This window comes from Accipiter gentilis, chromosome 10, assembly GCF_929443795.1.
Source record: "Accipiter gentilis chromosome 10, bAccGen1.1, whole genome shotgun sequence".
Classification (NCBI taxonomy): Eukaryota; Metazoa; Chordata; class Aves; order Accipitriformes; family Accipitridae; genus Astur; species Astur gentilis.
This window is the reverse complement of record NC_064889.1, coordinates 18,818,925-18,837,369: the sequence shown is the minus strand read 5'-3', so window position 1 is coordinate 18,837,369 and position 18,445 is coordinate 18,818,925. Positions and strand designations below refer to the sequence as shown.

Sequence of the window (18,445 nt, the reverse complement as noted above, 5' to 3'; positions counted from 1 at the left end):
TCAAGCTGTTAAAGCGCTGAACATTTTGCCATTACTTTAACCTGCCAAGGTCCAAGCGCAGACTTTTGCATCTCCCACGCAGCAGCCAATGACACCAGAAGCTGTGTAGTTAAAAACGCTGATGGAGCAACCTGAAAACTCCTTCCAAATGCATCACCCTCTTTTTTCCATCATCACTCTCATTACCCAGCACACACACAAACACACAGAACCCTATCATCCTTTCTCCCAGAATTTGACAAAATAGTTCCTAACTACAGAGATGAGACCATAGCAGGAATTCCATTACCAGTATTGTGAAAGACAGTAGAGATGATGGTGCAGTTTTCAAAGAAGGTCTCACTCGATGTCACATCTTCAAAGTAGCATTCCTCAAATAATGAATCCTCAAATCTCACTTCCTTGAATTTCATGCCAATAAATCTGTGGGGCAGGAAACAGAAATTCACTCTCTGCTATAAGGTATTTTCTACACTATATAGCATGTAATGGCAGTTGCAGGAGACAGAGCACTAAGGGCAATTTCTAGGGTCATTTACAGAAAAGGTATTGCTTGAATGCATGACTGTCCTTCCAACTCCATTCTTACATATTCTGTATTTTAGTAGGAGAGAAGAGTTTGAAGAGGGTTTCTTTTAATGAGAGATGGACCTTTTAAGATTTCTGGCAGTTTTTCTGTTCCTCAAAATAGTCATATCTAAGAAAATGTGCTTCTAAGGCTGAGTGGACGCAAATCCTCTCATGTTCAGTACTAACCATCCAAAGAGGACATAATTTCACTCAGTGCATGGCATTTCCTTTGTGAGCTGACCTTGCTGCCTTCCTTATTCTGCCCCTTCCTTCAGCATAAATAAAAAAAAAGACATTATCAGGAGCCCATTGAGCTATTTGGTGAAAGGCTTCTGACAGGTGTTTAAACTCAAAGTGATTTTTTTAAGCAAAAATGCAGTAGAGTTTCTAGAGAGAGTGGGGAGATTATCTGAGTTCTGCTTGTAACCATCTCTGTTCGAGGACTATTGCTTATCATGTAATGAAAACAGATTACACTAAAAATAATCAACTGTGTCAGGTGATTGATTTCTCCTCTGATGGGAAGCATGACATGTCTGACCTGCCTGCCTGAAGGATGACACAATATCGATTTACCTGTGAAATTTTGCAGGGACACAGAGAAGATGTATTAGTTAATGCACAGGCATGTTTGGAAGATGTAAGGAGCTATTAAGAGCAAACATTATTGTTCTAGTTAAGAAGGCCATGACTGTCACCAAATAAAAAGCCTTCTAACATACACCCAGAAACTTAATTGACCTGAGCACTTACAACACAGTGTAGCATGATGGCTGTTTACACCATTAAATGAGAACTGCAGGGCTTCTTAACTGAAGCTACTAACAGATATTAATGTGCAAAATACCACAAGAAGACTATTCAAGTCTTTTGCTTCATGTAAAAGGTCTCATAGGTTACAGCAAAACGTAAGCAGTTCTGCATTTGCTCAGTAATAGTCTGTGATGTATTTACTCCCAAAGGCTGTTAGAAGCCCTTTTCCTGCAGTTTGCTTTCTTAACATCCATCTTTAAAGGAGTCATATAGCAATGGCCTGGTGTTCAATTGAGTTTTAAGTCACAGCCAAGGGCTGGAGGGAAAACACAGCTGTAAATCATATTGAGATACGCTCTGGGCATTATTGGAATGTAGCTTGATCAGGTTTTGAGTTTTTGAATTGGAGAGGACCAAGGCAGGAGAAAAGTGATGTACATCACCGTTTTATGTCTTCGTCCTTCAGGGTGCTGAGCATCCTCAGTTCTCAATGAAGTTAGTGAAAACCGAGCATCTCCTCTGGGCATAAGATAAGGGTCCCCAATTCCTAAATTTGACCACCATCTACTTCTCACCAGAATTTTTTTGGCTGCTCAGTAGGCAGGGGAATAGGAATTACGAGGCTAGGTTTGCACCATCAAGCATAGCTCCTTGCTGCAGGGAAGGTCTCCCGAAGGACATGCGGACACATGCTGGGGTCCCCCACCAACGTCAATCAGATATATGCCAAGGAAATGGAGACAAATACTTTCTGAGGGGAGAGGAACAACCTGGTCGGGTAATGAGGTATGGTTTCACCTGTGAAGATTAAAACAATGAGTGTTCTGTGTAACATTGACCATCCAGTGGGACCTCCCCACACAGTGCAGCTGGAGCAACACTCTGTCTAGTCTATCCAGGGCAATGGGATCTCCACAGAATTTACATAGGCGTATTTTTCCACCCATTTATTGGAATTTAGAAAAGTAATAATGGCCTGCTACAAATCACTAGGATTTATATTGCTGTGGAACACAGAGTGATTGGGGTCCAGGCTGGATGCAGAAAAAACCCCACCAGGCCTCGCCCAAATAGGAGAAGAAAGGGAGGGATGTTCTGCTAGAGTAACTTCACTGATCAAAGCACTAAAAGAGAAGGTGACGGACTCATTCTGTGCAGAGACGCTGGCCGGTGTGGGAGAAGCACACGAGTACAACTGGCCATCGCACAGCTCGCACTAATGGGCTGCAGGATGGAGCCCGGGCTAAGTCATATCTAGGACTTCAAGGCAAAATAGCTTTTCATTCTGGAAATGCAGCAGCAGCTTTTCATTCTGGAAATGCTGGTCTCTGCTGCCCAAGACCAGTAGATGTCAGTGTGTGTTAAGGAAAGAGAAGTCACCTCTGCATCCAGAGCTGCACAGCACAGCCAGGTGGGCTCCCACTGCCCTGCTCCCAGCAAGGGGCTGCTGGAAGCAGGACTCCTCACTGGCATCCCCTTGGGTCTGGAGATGTGAGTGGCTGAAGCAGAGTGTGTGAAAAACAGGATAAAAACGATATTTGGTCTGTGGAAAACTGCCTTTGGGATTTGAGAGGTATAGAATGTGTGTCCAAAAGAACAACAGAGATTTTCAAGTTAGAGGGGGGAAGAAAAAAAAAAAAAAAAGCTTTGTAGAAACGTATTTCAGTTTGCATGCATCAAACCAAGTTCTGTTCACTTACTTATCATTTCTGTATTCCCCATTTCTATGGATCTGGTTTTCCAGCGTGAAATTAAAGGTGAAGTGTGACACTTCTTCCTCATCAAAGATCTTCACTCGGGATTCATATGCCTCTTCTTGGAGATACCGGATCATATCAGGGAACCAGACAATAAGGCCATAGTAACTATAGCAGGATGGGAGACATACATTACGGATAGAAGACACGGGCACTGCAAATACTGCAGTGTTTGCCAATGATCTACTTCATAACTTGTACACTTGTTAAATGCCCCATGCATATGCATTTCGGATACAAACTCTTGCTCACCTCTGACACAGGACCGAGAAAAGTGTCTCCCTACTCTAAACACTTAGCTGATCTCAGAAGCATGTTGATCCCTTTTTGTTCACTTAAAGCAGGACAATTCATTTAAGTTTGACTCCTTGGCTGGGAAATACAGCAATGTGCTATCCTTGCTGCCCAAGAGATTAGCAGAGCAATAAAAAATTTGGAAACTCCCCCAGAAGGCAGATTTCTGTGAGTTAAACAAAATTTACCTGTAGTTTAGATTTAGGCTCACCTGAATAGTTTTGATCTAGATGTAGGAACAGCTGAGAATCAGGTACAGTTGTGCCTTTTTTTGTGTGGACAAGATCAAATGGAAGATCTAGAGGTGAAAGTCAATATACTACTGCCCTACTAACCACTGCTCAAGTCCTGATTTGGTCAAAGAACCTTGTACTCTCATATAAGCAGTGAGATTGATGAATAGTTTGTAGGAGAGCAAGGTTGAGTACACAAAGACTCTTTAAAATAAGACCAGGATTGATTTGGTAATAGTTTATTTAAATGTGTAAATAATTATTCAAACTCTGAGGCCCCCCTCATTTCCTGAAAAAGTTAAAGAAGTACCTTACCTTAAGGCCATTGTAAACCAAACCACAGCCAGCATCAGTGTGTTCATCCTGTACTGGGCTGTTAAACAATATAGCACATTGTCCCAGACCTACGAATCCACAAGAAGGAATTAGCTGCAAGGACACACGAGCAGGCACTTGATAGATTAATTTTTGAGTGCATCATAAATCTAATGTCAGTAAAAAGGGCTCATTGGGGGAAGGTCAGGTGTGTGGCTTACATTCAGTGTTTGTTCAAAATTATATTTATCAAGGTAAATGGCTTACAATAAGATCAATTATTCAGCTATGTGCCAGGGCACTTGATCTGAACCTTCTGTAATGAGCTGGAGTGCATGACTACAGCTGGGCTGGGATGATGCAGTGTCTCTCTCAGGTTATACCAGTAAATGCAGATACAAGCCTGTGCTCAGACCCTCTGACAATTTTGTCTTTTCAAATATATGTATGGTCTCAGGGGTGCTTTCAAACTGAGCTCCAAAGTTCACTGAAGAGCAAAAACCCAAACACAGCTGGCACTTTAGGAGACATAAGATGACCTCAGGTAGGGATGAAGCCAAGCAGAGCAGGAGGCAGACCAAGATCTGCTCTTCTTGACCTGTTGCAGAAAATACTGCCAGGAACATGAGGGGATGTAACTCCTCATGGTCTTAACTTGCCACATAAATATAGTAATAGTATAGCACTCGCATTGCTATTAATTAAGAAAGACTGTCCTTTACTTTAAGCTCATCCTCCTAGACTAGAAAATCGAGCAAGGTTTTCCACAAAGTTCTGCATGGGCATAGGTAAGAAGCATAGCATGTGTGAAAGGTTAAATTAGCTGAAGAGACAATATAACATTGTTAGGAACTCAGTCTCTGCAGGAACAAGGAGCAAACACTCTTCTGAATCCACTGTGGGTGGTAAATTCACTTAGGCTTGGGGCAGAGGGAATCAATATTTATCTGCTCAGAAGGAGAGTGCTTGGGGCTGGAAATCAAGCGGTCCTGGAAGCTCTGCACAGCTGGACTACTGTGATGCTCGCAGGGGTATTTTGGGGCCTGGCTGGCAGTGTGGCAGTTTGCAGATGCACACATCTGCCTACAAAGTGTAATCAGATTACAGCCCTTTGCAAATACCAACAGATTTTTTTTGAGTGAGAGTCCAGGTTTCAAGACACAACGACCTGAAGTAATGAGGCACTGAAGCCTGAAGCTCAAAAGGCCCTGCGGGATGTTTTTTCGTCTCTTTACCTGTTTGAAAGTAGTTGTGATTCTGACCAGCCACCGCTGGTACCAGGTCCCTGTTGAGCTCTGGATTTCAATAAATTCATCTACTTGCTTTGGAGTTTTGATATAGGAAACCTGGGAAATAAAATAAAAAGGAGGAAACAAAAAATTAGACTGAAATTTCTGGAACTGATCTTCGGTGGATTTTAAATTCCATTGTCTTCTGGACAATGTTTCCACCTGATATCTCTTACTATCTTTTCCTTGAATGTTACCACTAACAATTGAGCTAACTGTAATTGATTGATGAGCTTGCTGTAATTGATTTAATTACAGCTAGAGATTTTATTATAGAAAGAATCCTGCCCTCTTTCCTTCCTTTCATCTATCCTTCCACTCTTTCTCTCTCTCTTTCTCTCCTTCCATGAAATATTTTAAGTGCATCACATCCATTTCAATCTTTCATTTATTGGCTAATGTGCCTGTGTACTACCATATATCTCTATCCCTTGGATTCCCACTAGAAATTAGGACTTAGGCAATTATAGCAAAAATTATCTCCAAGATCAGCCACTTGTATCTGCATCAAACTGTGCCCTCAGGATCTCTTTCTTCAAAGACAACTGGCCAGAGTATTTCTCATTCAGCACCTTTTAAGTACCACTGGCAGAACTTCTATGACAAATGAATGTGTAGATGGGAATCTTTGCAACAGAAAATGCATCCTATCATCAAGTGAGCTCACACCATGCAATCAATTCGCTTCACCAAAAAAAAATCTTAATTTTCAACACCAAACACCTGAACTGGGCTGCTCAAGAAATCTTAAAAAGGGGTCCCAGGAAGTATTTGCTCAGTAACTTTAAATAAAGGACATATGCAAGGAAGCCAGATATGTTTGTAAACATGAGAAGGAGGTGAAAATTTGCTGAATAAATTTCCAAGTAAGAATGAGTGCCTTGGCTCAGCTGTGGAGTCTCTGTGTTCCTTTTGCTGGCACCGTTTAAATGTCAGATCTGGGAACTGTCCCGGTACCAGCTGACTCACCGCAAACTGGCAACTTCTGGCCTATCAGAAAAACACAAAATCTGACAGTTTGTGCTACACCAGCCACACTGATCATCCGCCCGTGCCAAGGAACGTCAGTACATCTTGATTCAGCTGGCGTGCCATACCTGGAGGTGCAATACTGAGATCAGCCTATGCCGTAGCAGTCAAGACACTGCTGGATGGGGTAACGAGCGCTAATGGGTGCTGTGCAGCTGCTCCTTCATTCTCCTACTCAGCTCAGACTCTCATAGTACCTTCCTTTGATATCCCTCTCTCTCTATCTACCTATTTGAATTTCAGTCCTCTTTTCCTCCCACCACACGGCAGGACTGGCCAGCCCAGCTCGGCGTTACAGCAAAGCCAGGTAGGGATTTAAAGAGATGATCTCTCTCACCCTGTCTATCAAGGTTCACATTAGTCAAAAGGTCAGTAGCTTAAAAATAACACATCCTCATTAAGTTCCTACCTGAACCTGCACAGAGTTGTCATGCACAGATATTAAACTTCAATTTTCTTGAAGGATCATTCCTGAGGGGCCCTGTTTCACGACAACTCTGCTCAACGCAAAGCCTTGCTCTCTTTCTTGTTCAAAAAGGTGTTTTACACACAACTGTATCTCCTTTTCTCCATCCTTTAAAAGCACATGCCTTCTCATCTTTAAAAGCATAAAACAAGAGCTATTCCCTGGCTGGGTCACTGGGAGATTACAACTGAATTATCGTAATTTGCAACTAACCACAGCATACACCTTTTACCTGATTTTACTATTAATGCAGTCCATTGCTGTGACCTTTTTCACAACAAGCAGCAGACTAATGAGTAATAGCCTCTCATCCCACGTCCCCTTGGAGAGACTAAAGATTGGGTATGAGGCAGGTGGAGTTTGGGAAGCTCATTAGAAGGTACGTGAAGTTTAATCAGAGTTTGATTAGAAGCCAGAATGGAGAAAAGAGTGACTCAGATCTCCCACATGACTAATATCTCTCTTATTTGGTTTTAGTCTCTTAGAGCATACCAATTAAGCATTTGTGTAACTGGAAAATCACTGATCTATATGCTGTAGAGTAACACCAGGAATGAAGAGTACTCACTGCAATTCACAGGATCAACTAATTCTTGAAAAAACAGACTGGCATCTAACTTTAAATGCACAAAATGTATCTCAGAGTCCTTTTCCTGATTGCTGGGGGAGATTACATTGAAAGAGTCCCAAGGAGGAATAAATTGATGCTGTGACACACCAAGGAAGGTATGTCCAGCTTTTCTTTTTACATGTTGATGGCTTTGTTAAACTCACCGTAAAAACCCTCTCTGGCTCACCCTTGGCCCGCATGTTGGTGTCATGAACTTGCTTGAGGATCATCCAGGCTTCGTCATGTTTACCTATCTGAAAACACCAAAGAAAAGAAAAACAAATGTTGGCATTCCCAGCTCTGTAATTTAACAAAGCATAGAGAGAAACCAGTTCTAGAGGTCCAATACAGTGGAGAAGCACACATACAGCACTGGCTGCGTTAAATATAAACAGCTGAAAGCATGGCTGTTATTCACAGAGTGCAGCATCTCTGTGCTGAAGAAAGGAGTTACCCTAAAACTGTCTGAGGCAGGAGAGAAGTCAGGAACAAGAGCTTTAAAACCAGATGAAAGAAGAGGAGGTGGATGAGGAGACCTGGGCTCTGATCCCACCTCTGCTAAAGACTTGCACCGTTAACCTGAGCTAGGTATTACCTCATTTCACATCTGTGAAATGGGAATAAAGAATGCTTGCTTAAGATTTCTGAGGTTTATGTATTTCACTCAGTAAAATGTACTCTGTCTTTCGCTCTTCCACCAGGATTCAGTAATTATGTGCCCAAACTCTGTGAGATGTTTTCAGAACGCCTTTGTTGGACTTTTACAAAATTCCCAGCCCTCACCACCTTCTTTCTGTACCACATTTGGCAGTGAAACACTAACCATCGTTGACTGACCCCACAGTCTGTAGTCTTTGGGGTTTAAGAAATCTGTGGAGCTAGTGCAGACATGTAGGAGTGGTTTTGTCTCTGAGCTTGTGCTATGCGTGTTTGATGGAACAAAGACAGACTGATGGTGACACATTAGGGACCAGCTATCCTCTGTTAATATCAGACTGCAACGTTCAGATGAATCATCTTACCTCCAGCAAAAAACGCGGGCTTTCAGGCATGAATTTCAGTGCCACCAGGGAGGCGATACAGGGCAGAGAGCAGACAAGCACAAAGACTCTCCAGCTGTGGAATTGGTACTCGGTTCCCATACTGAACCCCCAGCCTGGAAAGAGCAAGAGCCAAAAAGTAAAAATTCTGACCAGGCATTCTGAGTTTTTTCTCTCCTAAATCAGCTCTGAACTTTATAGCTCTCTGACACAGGGACAGGTTGAAAGTTTGCTATTCTTAGTACTGACAGCTCTTACAGGCTTAATAGCAAGCTCAGTAGATAACAGCAAGTGAGTTCATGTTCATTACAGAAAATGGAACATACTTGCTCAGGCTCTGCCTTTTAAAAACCTTCTTTTATCTTTGAGTTTAGAAATCATCTAGTGATAAGAATAGCTCCATGCAGCTGTAGGCAAGTAAGGCCAGGAAAGAGTAGAGGAATCAGGGCCATAATTTATTGCTGTTCTGAGATGTTACAAAAAGTTTACAAAGGTTATATCTTCTCTGATCTGAGAGGCATGTTAGAGACAGCTCCTTTCAATCTTGTATGTCACACATGTATTTCACATTTTATGGAAGTGAGCTAGGAAACAAGTTTATTTTTTTCCAGACCTACAAAACCTGAGCTGGGATTCAAACTTAGAATTCAAGATTTAATCCTGCATTTGAGATTCCCCCTCTCCTGCTTTTTTCCTGATGTCTGACCAGGTCAGGTATTCCCCTGCTAAGGACTAGGAAGTACAGCATTGTTCTTACATTGCTCCATTTGCTTTCCCTAGGCTCAAATCTCGGAAGGAATGCTGAATTCAATTTTTTTTTCTATAAACATTTTTATTCACATAATAAGGAAATAATCAAGCAATGGTTTTTGCAGAGGTCTCATCTGAGACAGTCATGGTATTCTACTCATTTCACGAAGTTCCAAAATAGTAGGTGGAACATGAGAAATCAAAAGGAGAAGCAATAAAAGCACAACATCAAAAAGTCATCTGAGAAATAAATTGTAATGCAAATACATAAGGACTTTTTAAAGCAAATGTAGTTGCAGATAATAGACTTATTTCAACCTGACACCACTATGCAGTAAGTTTGCCTATTTGTTCCAACAGTCTCTGTCACATCAATCAAAAGCACGAACATTTCTTTATACTGAATGTACTTTAAATATGGTAAAATTGGATTGATAGATAGGTACATGTTAGTGTTTTTCTTCATGGTCTTTGTGGCCTGTCCTACTTTCCTCAAACAGGATTTTGCAAACAGCTGGTGTCACTGAATACCGAGAGAATTAATCTTTTCTACTAGATATTTGCTTCTGATGTTTTCCTAGGATATACATGAGTTGTAAGGAATACCATGTGACATGCAGATTTTTGCTCCTCAGAGCAGTAATATGTTTCCAAGTACACCCATCTACTTTTTCTCTCCCGCTTCCAGCTCTGGGCAGGGAAGCCATTCCACTCCTGAACTCATTTAGGTGAAGTCAGATGTGACTCCAGGTCGTCACATGCTGGGGAGGTGTGTCACCATATACACAGCCCTGAGAGTGTCGACACTTGGCTAAGAAAAAGAACACGTGCCGTCCTCACTGCTGTCATTCATAGCACTCAGTAATTCCCTGATTAAAGTTAGTTATTTTTGATAACTGGATTAATTTTTGCAATATAATCTTAGTCCAGTTTTGCCGGAATGTGCTGGCATTTAGATTAAGAGCTCAGGCTCTCTGGCGGTGTAATTCAAAGGGTGTATTTGAAGCTTTTGATGGAAAGCAGCCCTTATGAGTCTTACTTACAGCCTTAGTATCAGTCAATCAATCATGCAGTCAATTTATAAGACCTTCTGTGTGCACTTCAGGTATCTATTATTTTCAGTGTTGTTTATGCTGGGGTGTGTAAGGACTGACTAACGCTACTTGTGCAGGGTTTTGGGGTAGCATAGTGATGCAGGAATGTGGTGTTGTTGAAAGTCAAAAGCATAAACCAATTACCGTAATGTGGGATGATGCTCCAAGCCATTGCTGAAGCAAAAATGCCACCAATCATCCAGAACATGCAAAGCCAGCTCAGGTGTTCCCCTCTCTTCTCACGAGATAGGAATTCAGAGAAATAGGCAAACACAATGGGGAGGGATCCCCCAATACTGAGGAGAAAAAACAGCACATGGGAAGAATAAGAGTGTTCTTCAATGTCTTTGTAGTTAGGATTGCACATATAAAGAGGGGAGGTCACACTCACAGACACACCGCACAAACGTGAGACTTGTAGGAAAAATGCAAATCTCTCTTTGACTGGACTGGTCTTAAACATCAAGGATAAACAAGATCCTTCTCATGCTCTGAAAGCTGAATTTCCTGTACAGTTTATGTAAACCCAGTGTAATGCCTGCTTTTCACCTAGACATCTTCTCTGTTGTTATTTTGTGATCACTTATTTTAGGGAGGTAAAATACAGGCAGGTGATGGGAACTGCTGAAGGTCTCATTGGAGGCCCTGGCAGTCAGGACTGTAAATGGAGGTGACATTTATCAGTCTCACTTGCCTTTCTGCACAATTTGAGCAGTACCAGAAGAATGTCCATGACCAAACTTTGCTACCACTAATGCTTTAAGGGTCAAGAGTAAGGTAATGTAACCACAGGTGCTAAACAGCAGTGCCATCCCAGCTCGGTACCAGAGATGCATCCCCCGAGCAGCATTCCTTCTTCCACCCCACACACCCAAACTGCTGATCCATGATGGGACTCCTCCAGGACATGGGGCAGATTCACCAGTTACCCACCCGAGGCCTGAAATAAGGCGGCAGAAGAGGAAGAATCCATATCCCTGGACGAAGGAGGAGAGGAATGCAAAGGCAGCATTGATTGCAAGTGATATGATGAGGCATTTCTTTCTTCCCAGTTTATCAGCGAGGCCGCCCAGCATGACAGCTCCCACCATCATTCCTAAGTAGACTATCAAGCCTAGAAATGAGAGAGAGAGACAGTGAGTTTTGTAACCAGGTGGAAATTGTATGTGATGTAGAAGCAGATTTTAAAGCGGCCGTACAGCAGCTGATGTCGACCTGGCCTAATATACCATAAAGTAGAGATACCCCCATTCCCCCCAAATTAGCTGTCTCAGGTGCCAGACACCCTATCCATTGATGGAACCTAATTTTCCCACCTTGTGCCCCTGAGCTTGCATCACTCCCTACTGCACTGCATCATGCAATATAGACATACCCTCATTTGACCAGACCCACATCTTTCTTTCCCAACCTCGCTGCTCACATATCCCCTGCACGTAAGCAATGGCCAGGCATAAGCAGCTTAGGATGCACGTGTCCCAGCTATGTGCCACCAACGATACAACAGAAGTCTGATGTCTTAACTCCACTAACCCCCCTGAGCACAATGGGACTGAGGATGTGTAGGGAGGAGGCTCTCTTTGGCTGCTGTTTATGCTCAGAAAGCTGCGAGAGCAGACAGACTGCTAAACCATGGCTAAATCTCTTTGCAGGTTACCTATCCACCCATGCTTCCTTTGCAGTAAATCATCTCCTTCACTCTCTGCTTTTCCTAGCTTTATCTGACAGGATCCGTCTGTTACCGAGACTTACCTTGTGTAGCACGGCTACTTCCTTCATTACTGAGCCAAGACCTGGCATCTGACTAAAGGACAACTTACAGAAAAGAGCACAGCATTGATCTGGAAATTTCAGAAGGGAGAACCTACTGCTTGTCTTGCTAGTTTGCTCTATAGAGTTATTGCTGACATTGTTAAGAAAAATGGATTCTTCTTTTTAACTTGACTTCATTAGATCTTCTACTATAGGGTCCTCAAAAAACAGTTTCAGTGACTACATTCAGTGCCAGGCTGAATAGGAGAGAATGGTTTTCTTCTCCAAATAGGCTCCCTATACCCAGCTCACCATGTGGTTGCAACTCTGGCCTAGAAAACACAGCAGTTGTCCTTGGCTCTTCTACTGACCTTGCCACCAGAAGGGCCACCTATTATATTGCCTTTTCCTTTATATGGGTACTAATGTAAATAGCACTAATTAATAATGCTCAAAGGTCCAGGAATATTTTATCTACTTTCCAGATGTAGAGACTTTAGTGAGCAATAGTCCTAGGAAGAATCACAAGTGATGGTCCTTTTGCTGGCAAAATTCCTGTTGAAGCCTGCAGGAGTTATGATGTGAAAGGACAGTAGGATCAGATATTAAGCATTTAAAATCTAATAGCAATCAGTACTGGAGGGTTGGAAACATTGATCAGCTAGAGTGAAGTGATTTGCACTGCTATTAGCGAGTAACGTCTGGGAATTCATCAGTCCAGCATCTGGCAGTACATGGACCAGGTCTTTGAAGGCTGTATTGGCCTCTGGGCTTCAGATTTTTGTTTTAGGCTTGCCTGTGAACAACTCTCTGTTCATTCTTATGAGCCAGGAAAGATGTAGGGATGGAAGGATCAGAGACAAGCATATATCTCCAAGGCTTCTCTGAAAATGCCCAGATGAGGCAAGACCACAAGGCGATGGACTGTCAGCAGGTGGATCAATACTACTGAAGTTATTCTGAGTTTCACAGTGCAAAAGATGAAGCCCTTCATGCTTTGTCTGCTTGCTGTGTGTGGATGAGGCTGCCTCTGCCTTAGTATGGCAGGACCAAAACACTTGGTGTCCAGGTGACTACTGCATGCTCTGATGGCTCTGCCAGCTGCTGACATGGAAGTGTTTGGGGCCGCACATCCAAGCACACTCTTACTGCATTGGCAGCTCCTTGGCTACTAAGCTGCAAGTCTCAGAGCTGTCTACTGCAAGCTAGTGGTCCACAGACTAGGAGCAGTGTCACCATCACCACATTTCAGAAGAAAGTGGTGGCAACCACTGTATTTCCTGGGGAGCACAGAGGTGCAAGAGCCTGTTCCCAGAACACCTCCTGTATCATCTCAGACACCACAGGCAGGATTATAGTCTATGCCTATACGTTGCACAGTCCTGCTGTGGAGATCCTGACAGGGCCTGATCATGGCTGGATATGATCCAGAGGAGCTGAACTACATCAGGATGGAGGAATATCTGCTTGCTGGAAAGCAGAACTTGCAGTGCAGGGAGTTCTTGAAGGAAAAAATGATGCTTGGAGATGTTGGGACTCTGGGGGCATGTCAGGTTCAAGACCCAGCTGAGCTGAGGTTGAAGGAAACACCATAACGCAAGAAAAGCATCAGTGTTCCCTGCATCCCTGACCCCTAGTGAAGGCAATGGATGCTGAGCAAGTAAATACACTGCCTTAATAGGAAACATTCCTCTTCACTGACCGAAGAAATGCAGCTAAAAGAAACATTTTTCATGGTTGGGGAACATCCCTTTAGAGGGTGATTCCTCACCTGGAACCAAGTGTTGACTTCTCTTGAGAGCCAACGTCTTCCCCAGGACCTGTCCTGTTAAACACATCACTTGGGAAACAAGGTGATGCTGAAATTTTTTTTGCAATTAATGTTTAAACAAGACGATCAGTCTGATGGCTGAATGCTGTGCTGTGCTATCCAGCAAAGCTAGCTAGGGACTAATGCAGAGGGATATTTGGCAGCTGATTCTGTCTGTCTTTTGATTGCAAATGCCTGCACTTGATTTGAAATGCATTACTAAATTAAAAGCTATGCAGTAGAGATGCACTGCAGCATTTGAAGGATACTCTTCTCACGTTAATTAGAAGTGGAAAAGTTCGGACTTTGAAATCCCCCCTATTCTATAGCAGAGTGGTGGGGTCACCTCTCTGGGAATGGTTCTGCTTTCTTTTCTATCCATACGATGTCTAAAGTGCAATCAGGATTTTGTGTGTCAAAGGCAAAAAATCTGTTCTTGCCTGTTAACAGCCTTTGTACCAGAACCATAGCAGAGGATTTTGCCAGAGCAATTGTATCTCCACCGTAAGCATGTGGCTCTGTGGGGTCAATACCCACACTCCCTGCCCTACCCTCCTGACCCGAGCTGTCCTGGTGAGGTGACCTGAAGGTGTGTAAAGGATTCAGATACTGATCTGCAGCAGAGAAGATATGTACACATCTCAGAATCTGAAATCTCTTTCTCTATTAACTTCGGCCTCCAGCTTGTTCGCTGAAGTGCAAATTACAAGGGAGAGCTGAAGCAAAAAACTGTTTCAGTCCAAAATCTTTCTGAAAGAAGAATCTTAATGCAGTGCTGTAAGGCTTAATGCATTTACCCTGGCTCCCAAGCTACATTTAATGGAGCAGCTCTGATCGCAACCAGCAGACAGAAGTGATGATGAACCCTGTATCTACTCACTGGTGCATCACAGCCACGCATCTGACAGTGAGCACCGTGTGAGTGGCTCGCAGCACAGCTCAGCCCACACCACTGGACCCAGATGAGGAAGAAAAAATTATCTGCTAGAGTTAATTTTTTTTTTCCCCTGAAGAAAATCTCTGGATGGCAGATGTTCATCCAAATCCCCTTAATAACAGAAAATGTCCCAGGCCAGGAGGAGGTGGAGGAGGTTGTTACTGTCTTCTAGCTTGTGATTTATTGCAGCTGAGTACCCTGGCTGGAGCAGGGCAGCCACCTCTCTGGCCAGGGGAAGAGTGGGCTTAGCTTGGGATGGGGCAGTGTTTGAAACCAGGCATCAAGTGGAGTGGAGCTGCTTTTGTGGGCAAGCCCCTGCAGATTCTGACTGAGGAGCTCAAACTTGTGATGGAAGGGAAGATTATATCTCTGCAACACAGCATCCATCAAACAGTAAGCAGCACAAAATGCAGCAGAGCTGTTAATGTCACAAACTCACTTAGAGGATGTGGCTTTCATTGGTTATCTTCTGTGATAAACCAATGGATGCATTGTTTCCTAGAAATTTAAAACAATGAAAATCTGTAGCAAAGGAAACCTCAGGGATGACCAAAGACTGTCCGCTTGGCCAGTTTCTGAGGGGATGGATCCTGGTTATAGAAATGTGTACTTCAGGGTTGAAACAAAATCAGCAGGACACTTTATTATGGTGGACAGGTCTCTTCTGGGAAGATTGCATGTTCTGGCCAATATCATTAAAACTTTTGGGGCAGCTGCTATAAAACGCTCTGTCAGCTGATGGATCTTGGGACCCAAGGTGCAGAACAACGTCAGGCTTTGCAGATTGCTGTGTCCTGGATTAACAATAAGGAGGCAGGGACCCAGGGAGGAATGCAATAGTTACTCATACAGTCTCCATGCAGGAGAGACAGTCTTCTGAAGAACACAGTGATGTTTATTTCCTCTGAAGGAGATCCAGCTCATATCAAGGAAATGCAAATTTTAAGGAGAATTAGGCCAAGAAAAGTGACCCCTGAATGGTATTTCTTTTGCTGCGTTACCTCTGTCCACCAAATATTCTATGGAACAATATTACAATGGTCTGTACCAGAAACTTGACTTCAAACCTCAGCTTCAAACCACGCAGACCTAGGCTGTGCTAGGAGGGCTCAGCTTCCAAATTAACACATGCAGTGGTTGGGTGAAATGTTAAGGGCAACTCTGAATAAGCCATTATTTGCAGACTATTCCACGAGTAATGGAGTATAATGAATGCCTGTGGGAAAGTCTGCAATAGCTTCCCATAAAATCGGTGGAAAACCAAAGAGTAGAAATTCTAAGAATAAATTTCAGGTTATGACTCATCCAATGCTGAAGTTATAAGGAAAATATGTGACCACTGACTGGGCTTATTCCCACTAGAAAAGAGGTAACCTATACAGCATTTTCACATTAAGAAATTTATTAGCCTTCATTGAAGTTGTATGCTCCATGTTAGACAGGAATTATGGACCTAAAAGCTGAAGTTCTAGGAATAAGGAAAGGCAGATGCAATATATGGCTATGTGTATGCTAAACTGTATTTTTACTATTTCAATATAATTAAAAGTAGACTCAAGGGTTTCAGAAAGAAAAGAAAAATTCAAGGTTTATTTAAATCTCCATCACGAGCATGAATTTCTTTCATTGACAGTCAATGTGATTAAAGTTCTTAAAAATAAGGCATATCTGAAAAGAACCCCTTTCAAGTCAGGACAAGGACTCGTGTAATCAATGGAAAATTTGAGCAGAGAAAACCCCAGCTCAACGTGAAGAGTTAGTCCCAGAGTCCTTGGGGCCGTCAGGAAGGTGAGGAGACCACCTGGGTCCAGGTGCAGGGTTGTCTCACCTCTGCTAATAGGTCTGCATGGAGCCAGTAACCACAGGATCGTGGAAGATCCTACCTGCCTTCAAAGCCCAGGCCACTACCAATACAGCCCTATGGTAGAAAAAGAAGGCTTTGGAAGAGGGAAACCATATGGAAAGCAGAAAAGGATTAGGAACTTACATATCTTGCAATTCAAACTGTAATAAAAATGAAATCCAGACACTCTTAACGATGTAGCATCTGTTATACGTGGATGCACTTTATGGACACAAACAAAGTTTTGTGAGTCTGGACAGTTTGTGAGATGGATGAGGCAAGGCACAGGATCCAGTTGTGCATAAGTAATTTAAAGAGAGGAATAAACCAGTGGTAGTCCTGACTGTCTCGTGCTCTAGCGATGGCCGGCATGTCCCAGAACAGGGGACCGTCTCAGCAGACGATGAGCTAAGGGGCCTTTTTTCCCCTTCTTCCTGGAATTCCTAATCTGCTTTTCCTTGTAGGCTTATTAGCACTTTCCCCATGAATCTCCTTGACCTTGTAAATGGAAATCAAATGTAAGGGTAGTCTCGTTGCACTTGCCTTATTGATTAAGTACAAGCAGAGAGACTTCATCTACAGCTAATGGCTCTGCCACTGAGAAACGGATTGCCTGCATGAGAGGCGGCTTTCCGTTTTCAGAGATCTGGGGGCGGATATCGGGCGAATCTGGCTGCTGAGACCGAGGGGATTCTGCACATTAAAGCCAAAGGTGGGTGCGTGAATCGACGAGCGCTTTGACGCAGCACTGGCAAGGCGACGCGCACCGAGCCCTCCAGCCAGCGCTGCCAGCACCCGGGGCGTGGGTGGGCTGTTTGCACTCAGCCGGCTTCGCAGCCCCCCCCCAGGACTTGTCCATCACTACAATATTCATAGGACCATCTGGTTCCCCCACCCAACTCCTCTGCTAAAGCAAAGTTTTCAACAGAGGAAGCCAAACAAATCCTTTGCTGTTAAACGAAAACCTGTTCGTGCTGGCTCTCGTCAGATGAAATTCCCACAGTGTTTATAAATGGGGACGCAGCCATCCCCAGATTGGAACTGTACAGGATGCGGGGTGTTCCCAGAAAACACCTTTTTCCCCCTAACATGTCCATAGCACTCAGGGTGACGATGGTCCTCGGGCCGCGGGAGCGTTTCCGCCCGAGAGCAAATTTGCAGCTAGGAATTTGTGCCCAAAGCTCAGGACGTGGACGCGGGCAGGTCTTGTCAGGGTTTAGCTGGCTGCTCTGTTGGGGGTCCATGGCCGTGGAGGTGCAAAACGGGCAGCCACAAGCCACAGCAGAGCAAGGGAGCCACGGCTGCGCTCATCTGCGCTTATCCATCAAAAAAAAAAAAAAAAAAAAAAGAAGTGGAGAAAAGCTACTGAGCTCTGCAGAGGGGATTAGGATTTACTGTCATATCAGGTGAATTCAGGTCAATGAGAAGCTGAGGCCAGATTTTATCTCAGCTGATAATAAAACATCCTCTTCACACAACTAAAAGCAAGGATATTGTTACACATCCTATTTAACCTGACTCACACAGCCAAGCTCGAATTGCTACATAACTACATAATTACTAATAGGATCTTTTTTCTAATTTTTTTTTATCTAACATTGCGAGGTTAAGAGTCTGTAAGATGATATTCTCCTTAAAATATTATTATTAAATCATAAAAAGGAAAAGGGAGCTGTGTGCCTGAAAAAACAATTTTATTCTCAGCATTGGTGTGGCTGTTTTGCAGTTATGGGCAAAGCCCTTAAAAATTTTCTTGTCTCAGTTTACTGAACTGTGAAATGATGATAACACAACTGCAGCTCTGGGGATCTGGGAAGTCTGATGCTTTAACTGTGCCTTGAGTTTTTTATATGCAGGATGTGAAAAAGTTTAAAACATTACTGTGGCACCATCTTTTATACTT

At 43.2% G+C, this 18,445-nt stretch overlaps 1 protein-coding gene across 4 annotated transcripts in view; it reads right to left on the bottom strand.

The window, feature by feature from the left end:
* SV2B (synaptic vesicle glycoprotein 2B) overlaps positions 1–18,445 on the bottom strand; it is a 69,553-nt gene that overhangs the window by 9,802 nt on the left and 41,306 nt on the right. For all 4 annotated transcript variants that reach the window (XR_007507457.1, XM_049811969.1, XM_049811968.1 and 1 more), the window contains 8 exons: positions 11,134–11,314; positions 10,345–10,496; positions 8,339–8,472; positions 7,481–7,570; positions 5,158–5,268; positions 3,923–4,011; positions 3,024–3,188; positions 290–423 (listed from right to left, as the gene is read on the bottom strand). Coding sequence is in view for 3 of the 4 variants with exons in the window: in XM_049811969.1 (XP_049667926.1) it covers positions 290–423; positions 3,024–3,188; positions 3,923–4,011; positions 5,158–5,268; positions 7,481–7,570; positions 8,339–8,472; positions 10,345–10,496; positions 11,134–11,314 (1,056 nt within the window). In the remaining variant the exon portion in view is untranslated. The remainder of the gene's footprint in view (positions 1–289; positions 424–3,023; positions 3,189–3,922; positions 4,012–5,157; positions 5,269–7,480; positions 7,571–8,338; positions 8,473–10,344; positions 10,497–11,133; positions 11,315–18,445) is intronic.